General features: G+C 51.0%; 1 protein-coding gene across 1 annotated transcript in view; it reads right to left on the reverse strand.

Annotated features, from left to right (window-relative positions):
• The window catches only part of PADI6 (peptidyl arginine deiminase 6), a 29,363-nt gene that overhangs the window by 4,802 nt on the left and 1,566 nt on the right, over nucleotides 1-22,995 (reverse strand). Inside the window, exons 3-13 of the mRNA XM_054435975.1 lie at nucleotides 21,008-21,080; nucleotides 16,851-16,918; nucleotides 15,675-15,792; nucleotides 14,756-14,881; nucleotides 8,256-8,434; nucleotides 7,934-8,037; nucleotides 4,603-4,714; nucleotides 2,732-2,839; nucleotides 2,363-2,517; nucleotides 1,711-1,867; nucleotides 1,161-1,284 (exon numbers count right to left, since the gene is read on the reverse strand). Coding sequence (XP_054291950.1) covers nucleotides 1,161-1,284; nucleotides 1,711-1,867; nucleotides 2,363-2,517; nucleotides 2,732-2,839; nucleotides 4,603-4,714; nucleotides 7,934-8,037; nucleotides 8,256-8,434; nucleotides 14,756-14,881; nucleotides 15,675-15,792; nucleotides 16,851-16,918; nucleotides 21,008-21,080 — 1,324 coding nt within the window. The remainder of the gene's footprint in view (nucleotides 1-1,160; nucleotides 1,285-1,710; nucleotides 1,868-2,362; nucleotides 2,518-2,731; nucleotides 2,840-4,602; nucleotides 4,715-7,933; nucleotides 8,038-8,255; nucleotides 8,435-14,755; nucleotides 14,882-15,674; nucleotides 15,793-16,850; nucleotides 16,919-21,007; nucleotides 21,081-22,995) is intronic.

Below are 22,995 nucleotides of genomic sequence, written 5' to 3' on the forward strand. Positions count from 1 at the left end.
CTGTCCCCAGCATGAGGGGGAATAGCCTGTGCCAGGCTGAGGGACACAGCCTAGAGCTTGTTAGGATGATTTCAGCCCCTACTCCCCTTATGCCAATACAACCTGGCACCTTCTGCCTGTGACCCTCTCCAGGTTACGTTACCTTTGTTCCTCAATTGTCTGATATTTGGGACAGGGATGCCCAATTCATTTGCCAGCTCTGAGGTGACAGTCTTTATCATGTGGTTCATGCTCAGCAGATGTCACCTTCCATGGTGCTTCTATGACCAGGAGTTCCTGGGCCCCACCCCAAAGGCTGAGTATCCAGGAGGTCTGGAGCAGGGTAGAAATTCTACATTTTTAACAAGCTCCCAGGTGCGCTGGCCCCTCAGATAACACTTTGGGTATTGAGGGTCTAGAAAAACCTAATACCCCTAGCCCCTTTCTGGGTTCCTACAGCCTTTATTATTTTTTGAGATGGAGTCTTGCTCTGTGGCCCGGGCTGGAGTGCAATGGCGTGATCTCAGCTCACTGCAACCTCCACCTCCCAGGTTAAAGCGATTCCCCTGCCTCAGCCTCCTGAGTAGCTGAGATTACAGGCATGCGCCACCATGCCCAGCTAATTTTCGTATCTTTAGTAGAGGTGGGCTTTCATCATGTTGGCCAGGCTGGCCTCAGGTGATCTGCCCACCTTGGCCTCCCAAAGTGCTGGGGTTACAGGTGTGAGCCACCATGCCCAGCCTACTCCCACAGCCTTTAGATCAGAAGTGCAATGGCACTAGCCATACCACCTCTGCTTGTCCACCTGTGTGTTTCCTTAATGTAACCAGAAGACCCACAAAGTCCCAGTCCCTAGATACTTAATCCAACATGCCCTGAATAAATCCAGGCACTAGCATTGTTAACACCCATTTTCCCCCAACTTGGGGCCACCTATGTGCTAAGTGAGTCCCCTTCAAATACATCCTAACAAACTCTAGGCCACCCCAGAACATCTGGTCTACTTGTGTTGTAGTGCCACTAGAGCAGCCTAGAAATAAGACGTTCCAATACGGCAATTTCAACAGCTTTTGTGCTTCCCTGGCATCCTTTCTGCCAAGCGTGACAGAATGGCTATGTAGAAAGGGCCCCTGGGAAAAGGAGGACCCCAGTTCTGTTCTGTGGAAAGGGAGTTCCCTTACCATTAGACAGGAGCTGATCTGCTCTAAGCTCGTCAAACAGAAGAGCATCGCCATAGCCTTCCTTCTGTTTCTCTCGGAACAGTTTATAGCAGGCACTGGGGCTGGCCAGGAGCAGCTGGAAGCCCTGGGAAACAGAACTTGGGTCAGAAGCCAGCTTTCTCAACTGGATATGGTGGCTCATATCTGTAGTCCCAGCACACTGGAGGCCGAGGCAGGCAGATCATCTGAGGTCAGAAGTTCGAGACCAGCCTGGCCAACATAGTGAAATTCCATCTCTACTAAAAATACAAAAATTAGAAAGGTGTGGTGGCATGTGCCTGTAATCTCAGCTACTCAGGAGGCTGAGGCAGAATTGCTTGAGTCCAGGAGGCAGTGGTTGCGGTGAGCAGAGATCACGCCACTGCAACTCCAGCCTGGGTGACAGAGCAAGACTCTCAAAAAACAAAAAAACCAAGAAAAATCTAGCTTTCTTTCCAGAATCTTCCAAGATTCCCCAACAGAAGGCATGGGGACATGGTCAGATGTCCCTTCTCCAGACCCCAATACAGACCTTTTCGCCCTCATTCTTGTCATCTGTGGGGATGAAGCACATGAACTCATCCACGTGGCCAGACATTAGCCAATCTGAGTAGAGCTCTACCGGCGCTTGGACCTGCTGGGCATAGAGGAAGTCTCGGAGGGTCTTACTCATGGCCCGGCCTTCTGCACTAGAAGGAAGATGGAAAGAACAGCTCTTGAGCCAGTGTGGCCCAGGCTGGTCACCCTCCACTTGGTGTCATGCTGCCTCCAGGGAGCTGGCCTCTCTGACCGTTGTGTGAAAGAGGCCGGTCCATAGCAGATGGGTTGGTTACGAATCCCTTACTCTGACCCCACTCAGAACAGAGCCTAGTGTTTCTAGACAGACAAGCCCAGACACAAGTATCATTTTGGATTTATGGCCACTAAGAAATCCAACCACATCTCTTGGAGATGACACCCTGGTGGACCAAATTTCACTTGTTTCAGTTTAAACCCTGGAATCAAAGAATAAATGGTTTATTCTCATCTTTAGTCTCCCACGTGAATCAAAAGCTCAAATGTCTTCAGTTTAAGAAATGGTCCATAGTGCGTGACCTGCTGAGGTGCTATGAGAAGCAGGCGGGGCCAAGGGAATGACCATGGTCCCTTCCTTTCATTTGGAGGCGTCTGGCCTGGTGGCTCACCTGGGGTAAAAGCTGCTGCCAATGAGGACTCTGCCCAGGGGGTACTCTTTCCCTTGGACCTTGACAGGTGGGGACACCATCAGGTTCCCAATGGAATCCATGCTGGCCACATTATGGTCCTCAGTGTCCTGGATCATGTAGCCAACACCAGGGCTCTGGGGAGAGACCCAGCCGGGGAAGGGGTATTAGTAGGGGATGGCTTTAAGCCCCAGTCTTATCCCTTAATCCAGGCTCTCAGGTAGACTTCCACATCCCCTCCCCCCAGAGGCTACCTAGGCCCTCTCCCCACTTGGTGCCCCATCATTTCTAGGCAGGCCCCAGGCCTGAGAGATTGGACTGAGCTCAGATTAGCCAAACCAAGTTCCACACCAGTGAGTACTTCATGGGGAACTCATCAAGATCGGTGGCCTGAGGCGTGTCGAGGATCAAAGACGTTGTCTTGTGGGGAGCCTGGGTGTAGCAGAAGGCCATCTCATCCTGGAATGGAGAGGAAGACAGATTGTTTGCCAGTCACACATCTCCCTGGACCCCATTTAGGGAAAAGATACGGTAAGAACCCCCTTCCTTCCTGCCAACTCCTGCTCAACTCTCAACATCCAGCTCGGATATTGCCCCTTCTTGAAGGCTCTCTGATCCCTCTCTCTCCCCTACTCTTCAGGTTTAAGACTTGAGCATCCATGGCATGGTGTGGTGGCTCACACCTGTAATCCCAGCACTTTGGGAGGCCAACGTGGGTGGCTCACTTGAGCCTAGGAATTCAAGACCAGCCTGGGCAACATGGTGAGACCGTCTACTTAGAAAAAAAAAAAAAAAAGCCCAAAAAGTTAGCCAGGCATGGTGGCTCATGCCTGTAATCCCAGCTACTCAGGAGGAGGTAGAGGCTGCAGTGGAGCTGAGATCGCGCCACTGCACTCCAGCCTGGGTGACAAAGACTTGAGCATCCAGATTCTTCCTTTCTTCTTTTGTAAGGAATCCATTAACAAGCCTTACTGGCTTACATTCTGAGTCAGCTCTGCGCTGGTGCCACTCAGGAAGCCACCGTGTCTCCACCCTATGCCACTACAACGCCTTCCAGTTTCGCTTCTATTCTTGCCTGCTCTTAAGATCTGTTCCCTACATCTTAGCCAGAGGGGTCTTTTGAAAACCTGAACAGTAACCTTTCATTCCCGATTCATGCTTTGAGTGTCTCTTGTTTGCCTTTAGCTTAAAAGGTTCCTTAACCAGGAGGTAGCCCTGCCTCTCACCTTTGTTCACTGTGATCTGGCTGCACCAAGCCCTCAAGACCTCCAAGCACACCCCCACTTTTTTTTTTTTTTTTTTTTGAGACAGTCTCGCTCTGTCATCCAGGCTGGAGTGCAGTGGCATGATCTGGGCGCACCGCAACCTCCGCCACCTGGGTTCAAGCGATTATCCTGCCTCAGCGACCCAAGTAGGTGGGACTACAGGTGCGCGCCACCACGCCTGGCTGATTTTTGTATTTTTTGGTAGAGACGGTATCTTGCCATGTTTTCCAGGCTGTTTTAAAACTCCTGACCTCAAGTGATCAGCCTCCCAGTGTGTTGGCATTACAGGCATGAGCCACAGCACCCGGCCAGGAACTCCTTTTAATCCTGGCCACCCCTGCCCCAAATCTCTGCATGGCCAGCTCCCTGTTTCCTTAAGTTTCATTTGCAGATTTTCCTGACTATTCTTAAACCGCCTCATTTGGTCTAATGACTCACGGTATCATCTCATTCTCTAACTTTCATAGCACTTAAATGTTCTATCCTTGATAACATGGGACAGCATATGTTCCAATTTATCTCCGGTGCTCAGGATGGTGTGCCTAGCATGTGATAATCACTCATCTGCAGAGGACACAGCTCTAAGAACCAAAGGCTGACTGGGGCTCTAGACTTGGTGCTGTGCCAGAGTCAGGCGGAACCCCAGGACAGTGGCCCAGCTCCCACAGCCTTAGCTAAAGGCATTAGAGCCTTCCAGGGCCTGGGGGGGTTAGGGTTGTGGTCTTGAACATGTGTCCATTCTGGAATGGGAAGGTTGGACTCTAAACTCTATTCCTTAGTGGCCATGACTCTGGCAAATCCTCATCTGAGCCTCCACTGAAGTCCTAAGAACAGGGCCGCCTCTATCAAGGCTTCGGTCTTTAAGGTTAACCAGAAGCCTGTGAAGTTCCTCTTAGGTAGCACATGCTGAGTCTCCCCACCCCTCCCCCACAGGTGGGTTCCCAGGTGGGGTGTTACCTGGAGCCACCTGCCCAGGCGGTTGGGATCCTCATAGACAGATGCCACCTGGCTGTTGCTCTTCTCACTCAGCTCCGTCACTGTGTCCACAAAACCCTGCAGCTGCAGCTCCCTGCCATGGGAGAGAAGCCAGTTCTGGGAAGGCTTTCGAGGCTCCCTTACTGGTTATGACCTCCTTGTGCCAAGAGAGGAAGAACACATCCTTCTCACCAGGAAAGGTTACATCCCTGCCTGTGAGGTCGACAGAGCAACCATCCCTGACCTCGGCACAAGCCAGAAGCTCAGAGCCCATCTTGTCCAACGCTACTCAGCTTTACCCATGACAGAGCCAGGTTGGGAACTGCCAGTGGTGGCCCCTTCCCTGGTAGCCAAGGCCTGCTCTGTTTATACCCTTTGGTCACATTCTGCAAGTACCCTTCCTTTTGTTCTGTCACCCAGGCTGGAGTGCAATGGCATAATCTGACTCACTGCAACCTCCGCCTCCTGGGTTCAAGTGAGTTTCCTGCCTCAGCCCCCCACAGTAGCTGGGATTATACACCTGCCACCATGCTTGGTGGTCATTTTTGTATGTGTGGCATGGGGTGGGTCTTCAGCCCTGGGATCTTCAAGCCATTGTGCACAGCATCAGGCTCACAGATCTCAGTGGCCATCCCCTTCCTTGAAGGGGAAACAAGCAGTGTGTGAGGCTGATGTTAAGACCACTCATCTGGCCGGACACGGTGGCTCAAGCCTGTAATCCTAGCACTTTGGGAGGCCGAGGCGGGCGGATCACCTGAGATTGGGAGTTTGAGACCATCCTGGCCAACATGGTGAAACCCCATCTCTACTAGAAATACAGAAATTAGCTGGGCGTGGTGGCACGTGCCTGTAATCCCAGCTACTCGGGAGTCTGAGGCAGAATTGCTGGAACCCGGGAGGCGGAAGCTGCAGTGAGCCAAGATCACACCACTGCACTCCAGTCTGGGCAAGAGAGCGAGACTCCATCTCAAAAAAATAATAATAAATTATCTTAAACAAATGGAACAAACAGATCCTCAAAAGTTGGAGGTCAGCAAGGCCCTAGTATTGGGAAATATTGAAATAGGGACTGTAGTCTGGCTTCAGGTCCAAAGCTCATGTCACTACTAATAGAATACAGCAATGTAACTACTGGCATAGCACATTCATAGTATCTATGCTACTGCTCCAAAGAACCTATTTCTTGGGTCTATGCAAAGCCACAGGGAGCTACCAGCCTGACAAGGTCTAGAACAGTCTGAGGCTTACTGGGGGAAGGGTGTGTCGGCTCAGTCTTGCAGGTCACATGCAGCTATATGGAGTCAAACCATGCCTGAATATCACACTGTATGGAAGACTTGGGTTACCTCGAAGAACAAGTAGATGCCTCCTGTGAGTGAGAAACCCGTCTTCAAATACTCGAGATACCACATCTCTCTGCTTTATGTCTTTTGTATCTGCCATCAGCAGAATCCCAGACTTTCTGAGATTTTACCTTCTCATCCTGAAGCCTGCTATTCCTCTGAGGACCACACTCCCCAGCAGCCCTCCCCTGGAAGAACTGTCTGGCTTCTACACCCACTGAGCCTGGAAGATGGGTAGAAGTTTTTTTTTTTTTTGAGATGGAATCTTATCTGTCACCCAGGCTGGAATACAGTGGTGCGATCTTGGCTCACTGCAACCTCCGCCTTCTGGGTTCAAGAGATTCTCCTGCCTCAGCCTCCCGAGCAGCTGGGATTACTGGGGTGCACCCACCATGCCCAGCTAATTGTTTTTTTGTATTTTTAGTAGAGACGGGGTTTTACCATGTTGACCAGGCTGGTCTTGAACTCCTGACCTCAGGTGATCCACCTGCCTCAGCCTCCCAAAGTGCTGGGATTACAGGCATGAGCCACCACACCACCCAGCAATTTCAGTTTTTTTTTTTGAGACAGTTTTGCTCTTGTTTCCCAGCTTGCAGGGCGGTAGGGCTATTTCAGCTCACTGCAACCTCTGTCTCCTGGGTTCAAGCGATTCTCCTGCCTCAGCTTCACTGAGTAGCTGGGATTACAGGCATGCACCACCACATCTGGCTAATTTTTATATTTTTAGTGGAGACGGGGTTTCACCATGTTGGCCAGGCTGGTCTCGAACTTCCGACCCTCAGGTGATCCTCCTGCCTCAGCCTCCCAAAGGTGTGAGCCACCACACTGTACACCTTTTCCTATTAGTGATTCCTATCCCTGCTAGAGCATTCCATCAGCATTATCCTTTGCCTTCTACCTAAAAAACAAAAAAGACAGCCATCACCTAAGGAATTTGCAATAAAGGGCGATGTGGCGGTAGTCATCTGGAGGCGGCTGGTGTGGAGCTAGTGGGGTGGGGGTGTCCTACCTGCAGACCAATCCCAACTCTAACGGCTGCTCCTGCCACCCTATAGTTTGAGCCATGCTGTGTCTAGACTGGTCTCCCACCTTTTATCTATACCTGACTTTCCATGTGGCCAGAGTGATCATGCAGACAGAACCCTTGGCTTCCTACTGGTTCTGCCTTCAGGATCCTTTCTCCTTTTCTCCCAAGGCATGTGGCTACATAGCTAGAGACTGTTCCTGGATTCCCTGAAGCTGGACGTGGCCCCGTGCATGTTCAGGCTTTTAGCATGTGAGAAGTGGTTCAGGAGACTTCCAGACCACTAGCAGCAAAAATAGGTTGCAGCACCCAAATCTTGGCTCTTTCTCCCCTCCTGGGGCCTGGGCCTGGGCCTAGGATGTGCGCACCCAGCCTCCATAGAAGAGGCAGCCACCCCAGCATAACAAGACTGAAAGGAACCTGGGCCCTTAAGTGGCAGTGGGTGAGCAGTACCATCTTCCTGCGGGCATCCAGGTGACAGAAAGCTTTCACCACTGTATTTAGAGTAGGTATGGCCCCAGATACCTCATCCTAACACCCAGGGCCCACAGGGCTCTGCTCCTTTCACCCATCCCTACACTGCCCCTTCCTGGGCTCACACCTGTTCTCTGGCTCCATAAGAGCCTCATCATCCCTGGGACAGCTTTTCATCCTGACCTCTCCCATCCTTCACCCTGCTTTAGAGCGCTTGGTACTGTTTAAAACCATGCCGTTTGGCCCTCACATAACGGGGGGACTGTCTCATTCACTGTTCCATGCCCAGCTTTGGGAATATTCAGGCATGTATTGGACTGTCTTGGGGCAGGTCCAGACAGCTCAGGCAGAAGGGTTTCAACTCTCCTGGTGAGAGGTCCTAGTCATCTTTACCCACCCTGCCCTGCATACAGAAAGAAGAGGGTGCCAGTTATGAGAACCGCCTGGCACAGTCAGCCTGATGGTCTCTTACCTGCACAGGTAAACCTCCAGAGGCACCTGGGTACAGGGAATGAAGACACAGGGAGCCACCCGGAACACCACCGTATCTTTGTACAGCAGAGTCTCTGGAATCGACTGCAACAAGACGAGGTCCTGTTAGCAACCTGCTTCCACATTTATTCGCCCGCCTCTTACCCCCAGGGTTCCAGCCATTCAGCCCGGCCCCCAGCTGGGCCCCACCTGCCTTTTGCAGCTCTCTCCCAGCAAACCTCGAGCTCTGCCCAACTGTAGGAGATGGCTTTTCTCCCACTGGAGCATCCTAGTCCAAGGACCCATTTATTATGGGAACATACCGGGTCTTGAGACTCCTCCACCAGGGACACAGAGTAGGAGATGAGGCCTGAGAATTCAGCGGATGGGAATGCTATAGCTTCAACGTAGAAAGTCTCCTTCAAGTGGCTCCCAAGGAGGGCCAAGGTATAGGCATGCTGGCCGGGCCCCAGCACCAACTCAAAGGTACTGGAGTTGTCTTCTAGGAGAGAAAGAAGGGATGGACCAGCCACTGAAGTAACCTGGTGCCGGTCACCACATTTGATGGTTAAGGTACCAGCTCATTCCTCATATCAGAGGCAAGGCTGTGAGTTCCAGGAGGGCTGGAGCTGAACTGGCTCGGCCGTCCCTGTTTCTAGCATTCAGGGCTTGGTAGACAACCAGATGTTCATACACAAGCAACGGCCAGTTATTCACTAGTGTTCCTTGAAGATCTATTACATGCCAGGAGTTGGAGCTCAGGTGATGATGCCTTCAAGGCTCCTGCCTGGTGTGAAGCCTCAAGGTAGGTGGTTCTATATTTTGACCCATGAATCCAACTCCTGTGATAATATCATAGGGTCCTAAAGGTGAGGAACTGTCCCAGGCTGGGCTCTGCAGCCTCATCTGAAAAAAATCACTTACTGATGCTAGAAAGGTCAGTGAGAACCATTTATTGGATGGATTATGCCTCCATCAAGTTTTCTAAAGAAACCAAGTGTTCTTATGATTATACATGTTAAGCCTGTCTCCTAGTTTTAGGTCATTAAGTACAAAACCATGCACAGAAGAGAGCAGAAGGAAGTTGACCACACGTGGTGGTTGTTGTTTGCTAATTAGATCCTAAAGGTGTTTTTGAGAGGGAGTCTTGCTCTGTCGCCCAGGCTGGAGTGCAGTGGCGCAATCTCAGCTCACTGCAAGCTCCGCCTCCTGGATTCTGGCCATTCTGCCTCAGCCTCCCAAGTGGCTGGGACTACAGGCACCCGCCACCATGCCCAGCTAATTTTTTGTATTTTTAGTAGAGACGGGGTTTCACCGTGTTAGCCAGGATAGTCTCCATCTCCTGACCTGGTGATCTGCCCACCTCGGCCTCCCAAAGTGCTGGGATTACAGGTGTGAGCTACCACACCCGGCCCCCCATCTTTTTTTTTTTTTTTTTTTTTTTTTGAGGTGGAGTTCTGCTCTGTTGAGCAGGCTAGAGTGCAGCGGCGCTATCTTGGCTCACTTCAACCTCCATCTCCTGGGTTCAAGCGATTCTTGTGCCTCAGCTTCCTGAGTAGCTGGGACTATAGGTGTGCACCACCATGCCCAGCTAGTTTTTTGTATTTTTGGTAGAGATGGGGTTTTTACCACGTTGCCCAGGCCAGTCTCCAACTCCTGAGCTCAGGCAATCCACCTGCCTCAGCCTCCCAGAGTGCTAGGGTTACAGTCATAAGCCACTGTGCCCAGCCCAAGTCCATCCATTTTCTAGGTCAGAAATGACCCTGACTTCTCCTACCTGGGTCACTAGAACTTCCTCTTTCCTGGCCTGTCTTCATCTGTGCCCGATGTGGCAGCTGTAGGCCTGATGATGGCTGTTCCTGCTTAAGATTCCAGGTGACTTCTTATTTCAGGGAATCCTAAGCTAGATTTACCTTGGCCACCAGAACCCCGAGAGATCCAGGAACTATAGCATCCTCAGACCTTCTGCATGGCACTGCCAGCTGCCTCCATCTCCAGCTCTTCCAACGTGCCAGCAGATGGCTGCGGCTGCGGCCATGGCTGCCCCTGGTTAGGCGCTGCCCTGGGTCAGAGCCCCAGTAGCCCTCCCGATGGACTCTGCAGTTCTGCAGCAGCCCCTCCTTGGAGGCCATGGGGATGCTGGTTACAGGCCCGGCCTCAGTCCTGCTGCTGGCTGTGAGGGAACTGGGCCCACCGGGACCACTCCTGTGCTAGTTCCTGCTTCTCATCTACCTAGATGCTTCACCAGCCCTGAGCCAGGCCTCATGGGGCAAGACCAGACAAGGCAGTCTTCCCCCAGGAACCCCTGCAACTTCCCAGTGCAGACACAGCCCTCTTGACCTGCTATAGCATCAGCTGGCCCATGGCACCCAGCCCAAGAGCTGCTACACACCTAGGGCCTGCTCCTGTTCTGGGGACCTGGGCTCCCTGTGGCCATTCCATCCAAGGGTGATTCACCACCAGGCAGTGAAGGCAAGAGGGTTACAGTCTGTTTGCCACAATCCCCTACTGGCTGGCTGTCCTGTGGTTGACCCTCTGGGGGCCCCTCGCATAGATAGTTTGTTGTGAAGCATAGCTAACATTTCACTGTGGGCTATCTTTGCTAGGAGCTGTGGTAGGTGTTTCAGGCTCATGGGCTCACATCCTCAGGACTCTGAGGCAGGCATTTGTTGTCCCCATTAAACAGAAGCATGGGGGAGGCCAGAAGCCCTGCGACCCAGGTACACAGAACAGCTGCCTCTGCTTGGAAGGCCCTTCCTTCCCTCAGTCCTCACAGAGCTGCCCAGGAGGACTTAGCTACCTCAAACTCTACCTACCCACCCTGGGGGCATATTAAAGGGCTCCCTCCAGCCTCTGCTGGGTCCTTGACTGTCTGTCCATCTGTTGTAGCAGGCTCTGAGAGCAGGTAACATGGTTTATTCTTCCAGAGCTGGATCCTCAGGGCACAGAGCAAACACTGATGATTCGAGCTGAGCTTTTTCCTACCTGCCATGTACTGCTGGACTTACAGGAAGGTGAGTACCCTTCTTCGTTCTTCACTGGCACTTCCAGGCCATTTCTCTATTCCTCAAGAATCCTGGTTCTTGTGAAGTGCCGGCCATCAGATAATGCCAGCTACCCCTTTCTTTTGGGGACGATGTCATCCTCTCCATCCTTTGTGGATTGTTCTAGCATACTTGCCTCCACTGCTGTTGTGTCACTAGTATCTGACAATAGACTAGAACATCCAGACATTTTGATCTCTCTTCGACCTTATTTCAATGAACCTGGGTTCTATACCACCTTAGACATCCATTACAATGATCATAACCCAGACTAGATGCCACCTCCAAGGCAGACAATACCTTCCAATCCGTTTAGCTCACCTATGTTCCCACCCCAGCGAGTCCCCAACCTCAGTCCCAGATCCTCCTACCGATCCTCAACCCTCCATCCTCACTTCCCTTTGACCCTTCTCAGAGCTCAAAAACCCATCATTATATCCTCTCATATATACTGTCCACTCCCACACCTTTTTCTAGTTTGCTTTCCTGGAAAACCTCCATTCTGGTCACACCAGGTCTTTAAAGCTCACTCTTGCACCTGAGGAGCTGGAGAAAACCACCACACTGAAAGGCCTCATTTCAGGCTATGACCAGACCTCAGAGCAAGCCACCAACACTACTCAAACAGTATCATCTCATTCCTGTCCACAGACTCACCTGTATTCCATAGTCCTAAAGGTGATCCTCCTGCCTTGGCCTCCCAAAGTGCTGGGATTACAGGTGTGAGCCACCACACCCAGCCTGTTTAGAACCTTGTCTTCTGGTTTTCTGTTTTGTCTTCTGGCTTTCTATTCCTCTGCAAACTTCTCAGATCTTCCTCTAGGATCCATTTCCCCACCTCTGTTGGATCAGTTCCATCTATACATCTGCCCCGTTTACTACCAGCTTCAGACACGCTCAACTGCGTGCCGGCCCCCGTAATTACCACCACACATCTCCCTTTACGGAGAATTCTTTCCATGGCCTAGATTTACTGTGCCTCCCCATTTCAACCTGGCTTTTTACTGTTCTTATCAGGGTCACTGATGACTGCCATTCTGAGGATTGTGACTTTACTATGGGCTTCGGCATCTTAGTCTATCCCACAGCATTTGCCAGGGTTGGCCACTGACTTACTTTGCCCAGGCTGGAGTGCAGTGGTACAATGCTGGTTCACCGCAGCCTCTGCTTCCCGGGTTCACATGATCCTCCTGCCTCAGTCTCCTGAGTAGCTAGGATTACAAGCTAGCGCTACCACACCCAGCTAATTTTGGTATTTTTAGCAGATGGTTTTACCATGTTAGCCAGGCTGGTCTCAAACTCCTGACCCTCAAGTGATCCACCAGTCTTGGTCTCTCTCAAAGTACTGGGATTAAGGCATGAACCACGACGCCTGGCCAGGCTTCTTTATAAAAATAATCTTATCTTAGAGACAAGGTCTCAACTGTGTTGCCAAGGCTGGTCTTGAACTCCTGTGCCCAAGTAAGCCTCCTGCCTTGGCCTCCCAAAGTGCTGGGATTACAGGTGTGAGCCACCACACACCCAGCCTGTTTCTAGAACCCTGTATTTTGGCTTTCTATTCCTCTGCAAACTTTTCAGACTCTTTTGCTATATCTTTTTGTGGTTCAAGCTTTAGCATGTTTCAGAGTCACTGGAGAGCTTGTTAAGACATAACATGCTGTGTTGCCCTACCCTAGATTGTTGAGTAAGCGTTTTTTGAGACAGAGTCCCACTCTGTCACCCAGGCTGGAGTGCAGTGGTGCAATGTTGGCTCACTGCAGCCTCTGCCTCCCAGGTTCACTCCTGCCTTGGCCTCCTGAGTAGTTGGGATTATAGGCATATGCCACAAAGCCCAGCTAGCTTTTGTATTTTTTTAGTAGAGATGGGGTTTTGCCATGTTGGCCGGGCTGGTCTCGAACTCCTGACCTCAGGTGATCTGCCCGCCTTGGCCTCCCGAAGCGTTGGGATTATAGGCATGAGCCCCATGCCCAGCTCCTAGATTGTTGAATAAGTTTTTTTTTTTAATTATTTTTTTGAGTCTCACTCAGGCTGGAGTACAGTGGCATGATCTCGGCTCACTGCAACCTCTGCCTTTCGGGTTCAAGCAATTCTCCTGCCTCAGCCTCTCGAGTAGCTGGCGGGCATGCCCGCCACCATGCCTAGCTAATTTTTGTATTTTTAGTAGAGACAGGGTTTCACCATGTTGGCCAGTTCTCGAACTCCTGACCTCAGGTGATCCGTCTGCCTTGGCCTCCCAAAGTGTTGGGATCACCGGCATGAGCCACCACGCCCAGCCTGAATAAGCTTTTTCAATAAAGAAACTGGTAGTTCACTATGATCCACATGATGAAGTATGGCATCCTTAGCAGGCTACATGAACTGGCGGACTCCAAGGCCCACCTGGCCTAATCCACCTACTTCAGCATTGGTAGCCTCCCAGGGCCAGAGGAGCCCTTGTGGCCTGAACCAGACCTAGACCCCTGGGTTTCTTAGGCTCACTCCAGCTCACGTGTAAGATGGCCACGTCCAAGCTGGGCTACCTTTTCTAGCTAATCCCAGGCTACTTTGAAATCCAGCTGAGACCTATGGTCTGCAGAAGAGATGGAGTAGGAGACTGAGCCAAGGCCCCAGAGTGCAGACCAGGAAGTGTCAGGGGCACACTCTCCAATGCTGGCAACAAAGACGGTGCCCTCCGAGAACAGGCACAATATAGACCACAGAGCTCCCTGCGTTGCCTAGCTGAAGCTAAGCATGGTTTACAAGAGAAGGTAGCAGGTTGGGCCGGGTGCAGTAGCTCGCACCTGTAATCCCAGCACTTTGTGAGGCCAAGGCAGGAGGATTGTTTGCATCCAGGAGTTTGAAACCAGTCTGGGCAAAGTGAGACCCCGTCTCTACAAGAAAAGCGAATTAGCCAGTTGTGGTGGCACACACCTGTCATACCAGCTACTTGGGAGTCTGAGGTAGGAGGACTGCTTGAGTCCAGGAAGCTGAGTCTAGTCTACAGTGAGCTGTGATCACACTACCGCACTCCATCCTGGGTGACAGAGCTAGATCCTGTCTCAAAGGGGAAAAACAAAACAAAACCCAAAAAAAAGCATGCTGGCATGTCCCTCCAGAAGCAGAGAGCTAGCTCTCATTGAGAGATTTAGAGGTACACTAAGTACTGAGCCAGTTCAGGGAAGTCAAAAGATGTACAAGGCTGTTTTGCTGGAGTTGGGCATGTCTACCTCCTAACCAGCCCTCCATCTATAGACTAGAGTATGCTACCTGCCTCCCAGGAGAGGAGGGCTGAAGATGGGTGGTGGATGGCATGGTGGCTGGGATACAGGTGCTACCATGGCTGCCACTCCAGAGGTTTTGGTCTCAGATTTCTGGAAATTTAACATAGTGGATCTTGGTTTAGAGTGAAGATGGATTCTCCTGAGAGGAGTCATTGGGAGATGTGATCTAATCTGTGTAAGGCAATAGCTACTGTTTCAGCTAGTATGTCTCTTCTCTTCTCTTCTAGCCCGCAGGGAAGGCACAGCTACCCCCATTTTACAAGTGGAGAAAGTGGCTTAGAGGTGCAATAACTCACCCATGTGTACAGACTTACACATGAGTGTAAGTACAGACTTCTCTATGGGGAAGGTGGCAGCCAGAGAATCCTAGAAACACAAGTACAGCCACAACAGCCTCTCATCTGCAGCTCTACGTCTCCAGCAGACTTCTGCTGGGGACCTCGCTGGGAGGAGGTGTGGGCACAACTTGCCTGGCACGTCGAGAGCAGGCAAAGCTGGAGTTGGCACAAGAACACTCACTTTGAGGCCAGTAGACTCTCGCCTTCTTCGACTCTTCCTTGGAGGTATGGAGGACTAGCCGATATTTCTTTAAGATACAATTGGGGCCTTGGACACTCAGTGTCATCTGGGACAGATTCGTTATTTCTGGGCAAAAGACAAAGCAAAGGTTAAGGAATGTCTGGAGGCCAGCACTCTGGGGGTGGAGGGAGGAGCAGTAGAGAGGGGCCGGGAGTTTGAACAGAGCACTAAGGACCCCCTGCCTTTTGCTAGGGCCCAGGCTCGAAGAATTACCATTTCACTGCTTGTTCTAGGTGGCTACAGGCAAGCTGCAAACCCCAGGGCCTCCTTTTGAGGGAGGATTGGGTTTATCCCCATGGTCCCCACAAACAGAACAGGGCCTACCTCGATCAGTTCAGTGAGGGTTCACCTCCAGCCTCAGTAGGAAACAAGACATTCCATTCTACTGCTAAGACCCAGAACCCTGGTCCCAACCACAAGTCAGGATCCAAGGCGAATTTTACCCAAGACAGTCCAAGGTTCCTGGCCCAGACTATGAGAGGCTTTTTAGAAAGCAGCGCATATACCCCTATTGTCTTCATTTAGTCTTGTCAACCATCAACCAACTGATACAGTTGGGAGGCCAACTGTATCATCCCCATTTTACAAATAGGGAAACAAGATCAGGGAAGTTAGTGTGCTCAAGTTCACAGCTAGGAAATAAGTAACCACCCATGCTCTTTGCATGGGGCCATATGACCTCTCTTCCCAATTATACATCTACAACCCAGGACAAAAGATTTGATCAGCCCAGGCATGGGGACTGGGGAAGAGGGTGTGGGGGGTGGGGTGGAGAAAATTAGTCTGGAATCCGTATTTGCTGAGAAGCAGGGCGGCAAAGAGACCAAGAAGGAAAGGCAGAGACAGTCTGAGGTCCTACCCTCTGAAAAGATCACTTTCTTGGTTTTCTTGTCCTCAAGTTGCTGGCCCACATCAGCAGGGTTGCAATTCACAAGCAGGATGGCACCCCAACCGCTGGGACCCCAGATCCATTTTTTCTGCAAATGAGATGGGAACATTGGCTCAGGAAGGAGCCAAATAAATCTTCTGCTTCTTGGATGCACCTCATAGCAGAGGGGCCCAGCCAAGCCTTTCTCCAGGGTCACAGGGACCCATGGAACAGGACCGGTGAGGTTGAGAATCTGTAGGCACAGGAAGGTAGTCAGGTAAGGAGGCTAAGAGGAAGGGAAAGAAGCTAGGTTCGGGGTTACCAGTTACCTTCCTCCTATTTCAGGGTCCGAGAATCAGGGACCGAGGCAAACTGGAAAAGAGATGTGCCACCTGGCAGCAGCAGCTAATCCTCTCATCTAACAGATTCCGCAACCAGGGTAGGACATGAGCCTAGAGTTGTCAGACATTCTAGTTTTGTTTTTTTTTTTTTTTAAAGTGAGCTAGAAATTTAATCAGTTTTGATCCCAGTGCTTTGGGAGGCCAAGGCAGGTGGACCACTGGAGGTCAGGAGTTCGAGACCATCCTGGCTAACACAGTGAAACCCCGTCTCTACTAAAAATACAAAAAAAATTAGCCAGGCATGGTGACGGGCAGCTATAGCCCCAGCTACTTGGGAGGCTGAGGCAGGAGAATGGCGTGAACCTGGGAGATGGAGCTTGCAGTGAGACAAGATCGTGCCACTGCACTCCAGCCTGGACAACAGAGCGAGACTCCGTCTCAAAAAAAGTTAGCCAGGTGTAGTGGCACACACTTGTAACCCCAGCTGCTCAGGAGGCTGAGGCAGGAGAATTACTTGAACCTGGGAGGCAGAGGTTGCAGTGAGCTAAGATCATGCCACTAGCACTGCAGCCTGGGTGACAGAGAGAAACTCCATCAAAAACAACAACAAAAAAAACAAAACAAAAAGACACCCCACAAAAGAAAAGGAATTTAATCAGCTCTGACTTGTACCATGACAGTTTGGTTTCCCCCTCACCTCCACGTATCTAATCCTCCAGCTATGTTACAGGAGTTGGGCTAGACACTAGGAAGGTTAGATCAAGTGAGGCTGGGCAGATTTGGCTTATAGGGCCCCTTCCCTGCCCCCTTTTGCTGGCAGACTCACCTTAGCCTGTTTGTCACTTGACATCTCAACTTGCCCATTGCGGTAGATGTCTACCTCTAGAGAGACCTCTGAAAAAGAAGAAAAGGGTGTCCCAGCCACCTAGACCTGCCAGATGGAACCTCAGTTATAGGTTATCCCCTGCGGGGCTGCCCAAGGCTGGCATCAGGGCATGCAGCCTTTCTGGCATGCTATCAGCTTAGAAGCAGAAACCATCCTCAAAGGTGACAGCTTCATATCAGCAAGCCTGGAGAGGCCCAAGTAGTCACATGTCTACCCCAAACCTCCCGGGAACTCACAAAACAAGCCCATCATGGTCCTCATGCCATCTCATGCCTTTCAGCCTCTACCCAAGTGATTCTTACTTGCAAAGTCTACCTCTCTAGCCTCCTGGAAAGCTTTATGCTCCAAGACATAGGAAAGGCTTAATGTGGCCGGGCACAGTGGCTCAATCCTATAATCCCAACGCTTTGGGAGACTGAGGTGGCTGGATCACTTAAGGTCAGGAGTTCGAGACCAGCCTGGGCAACATGGTGAAATCTCATCTCTACTAAAGATACCAAAATTAGCTGGGCATGGTGGAGGGCACCTGTAGTACCAGCCTCTTGGGAGGCCAAGGCAGGAGTGTCACTTGAGCTTGGGAGGTGGAGGTTGCAGTGAGCTGAGATCAGACCACTATACTCTAGCCTGGGTGACAGAGCAAGATTCTGTCTTAAAAAAAAAAAAAAAAGTTCAATACATGACAATTCTAAGCCCCTTTAAAACTTAAGGATTAGCTGGGCACGGTGGCTCATGCCTGTAACCCCAGCACTTTGGGAGGCTGAGGCAGGCAGATCACCTGAGGTCAGGAGTTCAAGACCAGACTGAGCAACATGGCAAAACCTTGTCTCTACAAAAAATACAAAAATTAGCCAGGTGTGGTGGCAGGTGCCTGTAGTTCCAGCTACTCAGGAGGCTGAGGCAGGAGAATCACTTGAACCCAGGAGGTGGAGATTGCAGTGAGCAGAGATCGTACCACTGCACTCCAGCCTGGGTGACAGAGTGAGGCTCCATCTCAAAAAACAAAAACAAAAAACAAAAAACAAAAACAACACACTTAAGGATCTAGGCTTTTGCCCAGGTACTGTCATAGGGACTGTCCTGCCACCTTAGCATACCACCTCCCATCCCTTCCACCACACAAGGGACAACCACATGGCTCTAGTGTGGTCTTTTGTTCACAGCTCGTTATTTGACATGCTGATTCCCAACTGGAACATCAGGGCCACGAACGCAGGACTTGTTTGCTGTTATGTCATCAGCACCTGGGCAGCAGATGCTCAGGGACCAGATGCCCACTGCGAATGGGGCTGCCCCAGGTCCTAGGGATCTAGCAGCGTACAAGACAGAGACCTCATCTCCTTAGAGCTTACATGAGCACGTATGTGTGCACCAGGGGTGGGGCAAGCAGGTAAGTCATGTTTGATGGCAATAAGCACTGAGGGATATGGGAGAAGGAATGGAGCGGGGGTGTTTCAGTTTTAGATGATCAAGGAAGCCCAAGTTTACATTTGAAAAGAGACCTGAAGGAGGCAAGAAAATCTGGCTTAACATCTAGGGTAAGAGCCATTAGGGGAAATAGGATGCCCAAGGCAGCAAGGCCAAGTGTTAAAGAGTGGCCAACAGTACCCACAGCAGAATGAGCAGGATGACCCAGGGGGAAGATTCACAGGTGGTAAAGACAGAGGCAGTGCAGGGTTACTCGTGTAGTTTCGCGGGCAGCGACTTTGGCTTTAATCCAGGCAACGTGGAAGCAGTTGGAAAGCGTTATCCAATATTCCACTTAAAGATGTACCACTCTGGCTGCTGGATCAAGGATAGAGGTCTTAGTCAGAAGGGTAAGGTTGCCAGCATGAACCCCACTGGGAGGTCTGGGCTGTGACCCAGGTGAGAGGATGGGGGCTCGAGCCAGGGTGAGCACACTGGGAGTGCTAGTTGCTGGATTCTGGCAAAACATCAGGTAACACAAGATTCAGACTGCTGTGGGGTAAGAAGAGTCAGGTGATGCCAAGGTTTACACTAGAAGGATGGAGCTACCCCCTACTGTGATGGAGGGACTACTAGAAAAACAGGTTTTCAGGAGTAGAGAGAATCCATTTGCATTTCAGACATCTGTCAGACACCCAAGCGATCATGCTGGGTAGGCAATATCCAAGTCGGGTTTGTGGGAGCAGCCTGTCCATAGGTGACATTAGAGCCACGTGTCCAGCCTCCTGAGCCTGAGACACTTCATTGACTGGAAGCAGGGGGACAAAGGACTGAGAAGAGCTCCTCTGAGCTCCAAAGGGTTCTGAGAAGGAACAGGCAGGAGGAAAAATAAGTTGAACATCCCTGAAGCATTCAAGTGTGTTAAGAAGGGATGACCAGCAGGTACGTGGCTCATGCCTGTAAGTCCAGCACTTTGGGAGGCTGAGGCGGGAGGATCACTTGAGGCCAGGAGTTTGAGATGAGGCTGGGCAATATGGTAAAACCCTCTCTATGGGGGGAAAAAATAAAATAAAAAAATTAAAAAAATCAGCTGGGCATGGTGGTGCGTGCCTGTAGTCCCAGCCACTCTGGAGATTGAGGTAGGAGGAGCCTGGGCAACATAGGGATACCTATGTCTGAATAAAAAATTAACCAAGTATGGTGGTATAACACCTATGGTCCAAGCTACTGGAGAGGCTGAGGTGAGAGGATCGTTTGAGGCTGCAATGAGCCGTGATCGTGTCTCTTCACTCCAGTTCAGCTTAGGCTACAGAGTGAGACTGTCTCAAAAACAAAACAAGATAAACAAAACAAAACAAAGCAAAAACACAAAAGAACCCACACAAACCAAAAACTTAGTGTTGTAGATGTTAGAGTTCTAAAAACCCCGTTGGTGGTAGGTGTCTAATTTGAGAAGATTCTAGAGAAATTGAGGACACAGATGGCTCCTCAGGAACACAGGTGGGAGAATAGACTTTAAAAGACAACCTAGGCCCAGCGCAGTGGCTCACGCCTGTAATCCCAGCACTCTGGGAGGCTGAGGTGGGCGGATCACGAGGTCAGGAGATTGAGACCAGCCTGGCCAACACAGTGAAACCCCGTCTCCACTAAAAATACAAAAAGCCCGCTAAAAATACAAAAAAAAATTAGCCCACTAAAAATAAAAAAAAATTAGCTGGGCAAGGTGGCGAGTACCTGTAGTACCAGCTACTCGGGAGGCTGAGGCAGCAGAACGGCATGAACCCGGGAGGTGGAATGGGCAGTGAGCCAAGATTGCGCCACTGTACTCCAGACTGGGCAAAAGAGCCAGACTCCATCTCAAAAACAAACACCCTAGAATCAGGTTTAAGAGATGTTGTGACCAGGCACGGTGGCTCACGCTTGTAATCCCAGCACTTGGGGAGGCTGAGGCAGGTGGATCATGAGGTCAGGAGTTCGAGACCAGCCTGGCCAACATGGTGAAAACCTGTCTCTACTAAAAATATAAAAATTAGCCAGGCATGGTGGTGCACGCCTATAGTCCCAGCTAATCCAGAAGTTGAGGTAGGAGAATCGCTTGAACCTGGGAGGCAGAGGTTGCAGTGAGCCGATATCATGCCACTGTACTCCAGCCTGAGTGACAGTAAGACTGCATCTCAAAAAAAAAAAAAAAAAAAAAAAAAGAAAGAAAAAAAAAAAAGTAGGTGTTACAGAGCTTGTTCCTGAGCTGATGGGGGTGATCTAGAGGGCTGGTAAGGGTGGTGGTTTCTTACATTGGTAAGAATTGACAAAGGAATGTTCTTGAATAAGAAAGGATCTAGTGAGACAAGAAAGATTAACTCTGGACCAGATGCGTCAATTGTAACAAAGGAAGAAGGTAGGCACTAGACAGGCGTAGGTGGGTAGACGGCAGCGACATGGAAGTTCTGGCTGTTTCTATTCTCAGAATTAGGTTGGCAGTGCATGAAGATGGAGAAGCGACTGAGCGTCGAGGAGGGAGTGTGTGAGTGGGTATCTCAAATGAATCCATTTAGGAGTTTGTTCAGGAGTTCCTGGGGCCCACAGGAGGCATCTTGTTACCTGGAGAATCCTTTTTGGCTCCTCCTGCAATCCCACCCCTTCCCCAACCCCAGCAGTGAGCTGGGCCCCAGGCTCCCAGTTGGAGCAACACTCACCAATGCCAGTGAGGTACAGCACAGCTGTGCCCACGGGGGCATCCTCGTTGGGCCCATAGTACGTGACCGAGACCTGTGGAGACAGCATCCTGAACCCATAGGCAGTGTTGGAGGGGAGGGGCCAAGAACAGAGCCCCAGGCCATGTGCCGAGTCTAGGTGTGGGACCTTGGTCTTGTGTTACGGCTTCTGAAGTCTCACTTATGAGCTGGTATGGGGCCACAGCCCTGCGCTTAGGGCTGAGTCAGTCCCCCAAGGACTTAGAACCCGCCATGACCCCTAACCCCAACCTTGTCAAGAGCCAGGCTTGCAACCACCTGTCCAGGTGAGAGCTGTATCCCTGATGGCAGGGTGATCAAGGGACTTATCCCAAAGGGATTTAAGAAACAGGCTGCCTGGCTCTAGAGCCCAAGCTTGAAACCACACTATACATCCTCCCTGCTAAACCCACCCTCCCAGGGTCCCATCTGCTACTCCATAAGGTGCAGTGGGGAAACAGGCCTCTGGTGGCTTAAGCTGCTCACTAAGAAGGACACCCTTCTTAGTGAAGAAGCAGTGTTGGGACTCAGTCTTTCCTGTGTCCCACACCAGCCTCTACTTTATGCTTTTAGAAAGAGACTTGCCCTCCAGCCACTGGCCCTGACCACAAGGTCTTGGTCGTGAACCAGAGACCCAACCATTGACCAGAGAACGTGAGAGATCCACCCCATCCTTAAATAGAAACTTTAGTCCTCCAAGGTCAAGGTTCTTTGTTGGCCATGCCTGAGGCTGTTGGAGGCCAAGCCCTGGGCAGAGGATGGTTCTCAGGTAGTCTGGAGTTCCACTGGGACCCACTGTGGCCTCCATTCTTATCTGAGATACCTTTTTTTGCAGTGGAGTTTTGTTCTTGTTGCCCAGGCTGGAATGCAGTGGGACAATCTCAGCTTACTACAACCTCCGCCTCCTGGGTTCAAGCGATTCTCCAGCCTCAGCCTCCTGAGAACCTGAGATTACACGCACCTGCCACCACACCTGGCTAATTTTTGTATTTTTAGTAGAGACAGGGTTTCGCCATGTTGGCCACGCTGGTCTCGAACTCCCGATCTCAGGTGATCTGCCCATCTCAGCCTTCCAAAGTGCTGAGATTACAGGCATGAGCCACACCAGGCCAGAGACACTCAGTTCCTACCTAAGTCCATTACTTGCCTCTTGGGGAGTTGCCTGCCCTGGGCACACAGCGCAGGTGGGTGTGTGTACCTACCCCTCTGCAGCAGACATCTCCAGTAGGTCCTGCAGGGTATGGGGGGAGGGAGGGAGAGCTCGCCCAGTCCTCAACTGCTCTATCATAGTTCTCACCCCCAGCCCTGCACTGGAGGCACCTGGAGAGCTTTAAACTGGAGGCCAGGATCCTAGCCCTGAGGTTCCCCTTTAATTGGTAGAGGGGGTGTGGCCTGGGTATTGATGTTATTAGGTCCTCAGTGGTTCTCACCTGCGACCAAGGTTGAACACTCCTGCCCTGAATAAGCCACCTGCTTCTACCACAGGAAAGCCTCCCCAACGTAGGCACCCCATTAGGGAGACAGCTTACCCAGGGGAGAGTACACACTTGGGCTCAAGCTCAAATCCTGGGTCTATCCCACTCTAGGTAGGCTACTTAGGTTTAGACACAGCACTCTGTGCGCCTCAGTTTCCTCATAGGTAAAGTGATGGTAGGCCAGGCGCGGTGGCTCATGCCTGTATCCCAGCACTTTGGGAGGTGGAGGCAGGTAGATCACTTGAAGTCAGGGGTTTGAGACCACCCTAGCCAACATAGCGAAACCTCATCTCTACTAAAAATACAAAATTAGCCGGGCATGGTGGTGGGTGCCTGTGGTCCCAGCTACTTGGGAAGCTGAGGCAGGAGAATCACTTGAACCCGGGAAGTGGAGGTTGCAGTGAGCTGAGATTGTGCCATTGTACCCCAGTCTGGGCAACGAGAGTGAGACTCTCTCAAAAAAAAAAAATAAATAAA

This window comes from Pongo pygmaeus, chromosome 1 (genome assembly GCF_028885625.2).
Source record: "Pongo pygmaeus isolate AG05252 chromosome 1, NHGRI_mPonPyg2-v2.0_pri, whole genome shotgun sequence".
Lineage (NCBI taxonomy): Eukaryota > Metazoa > Chordata > Mammalia > Primates > Hominidae > Pongo > Pongo pygmaeus.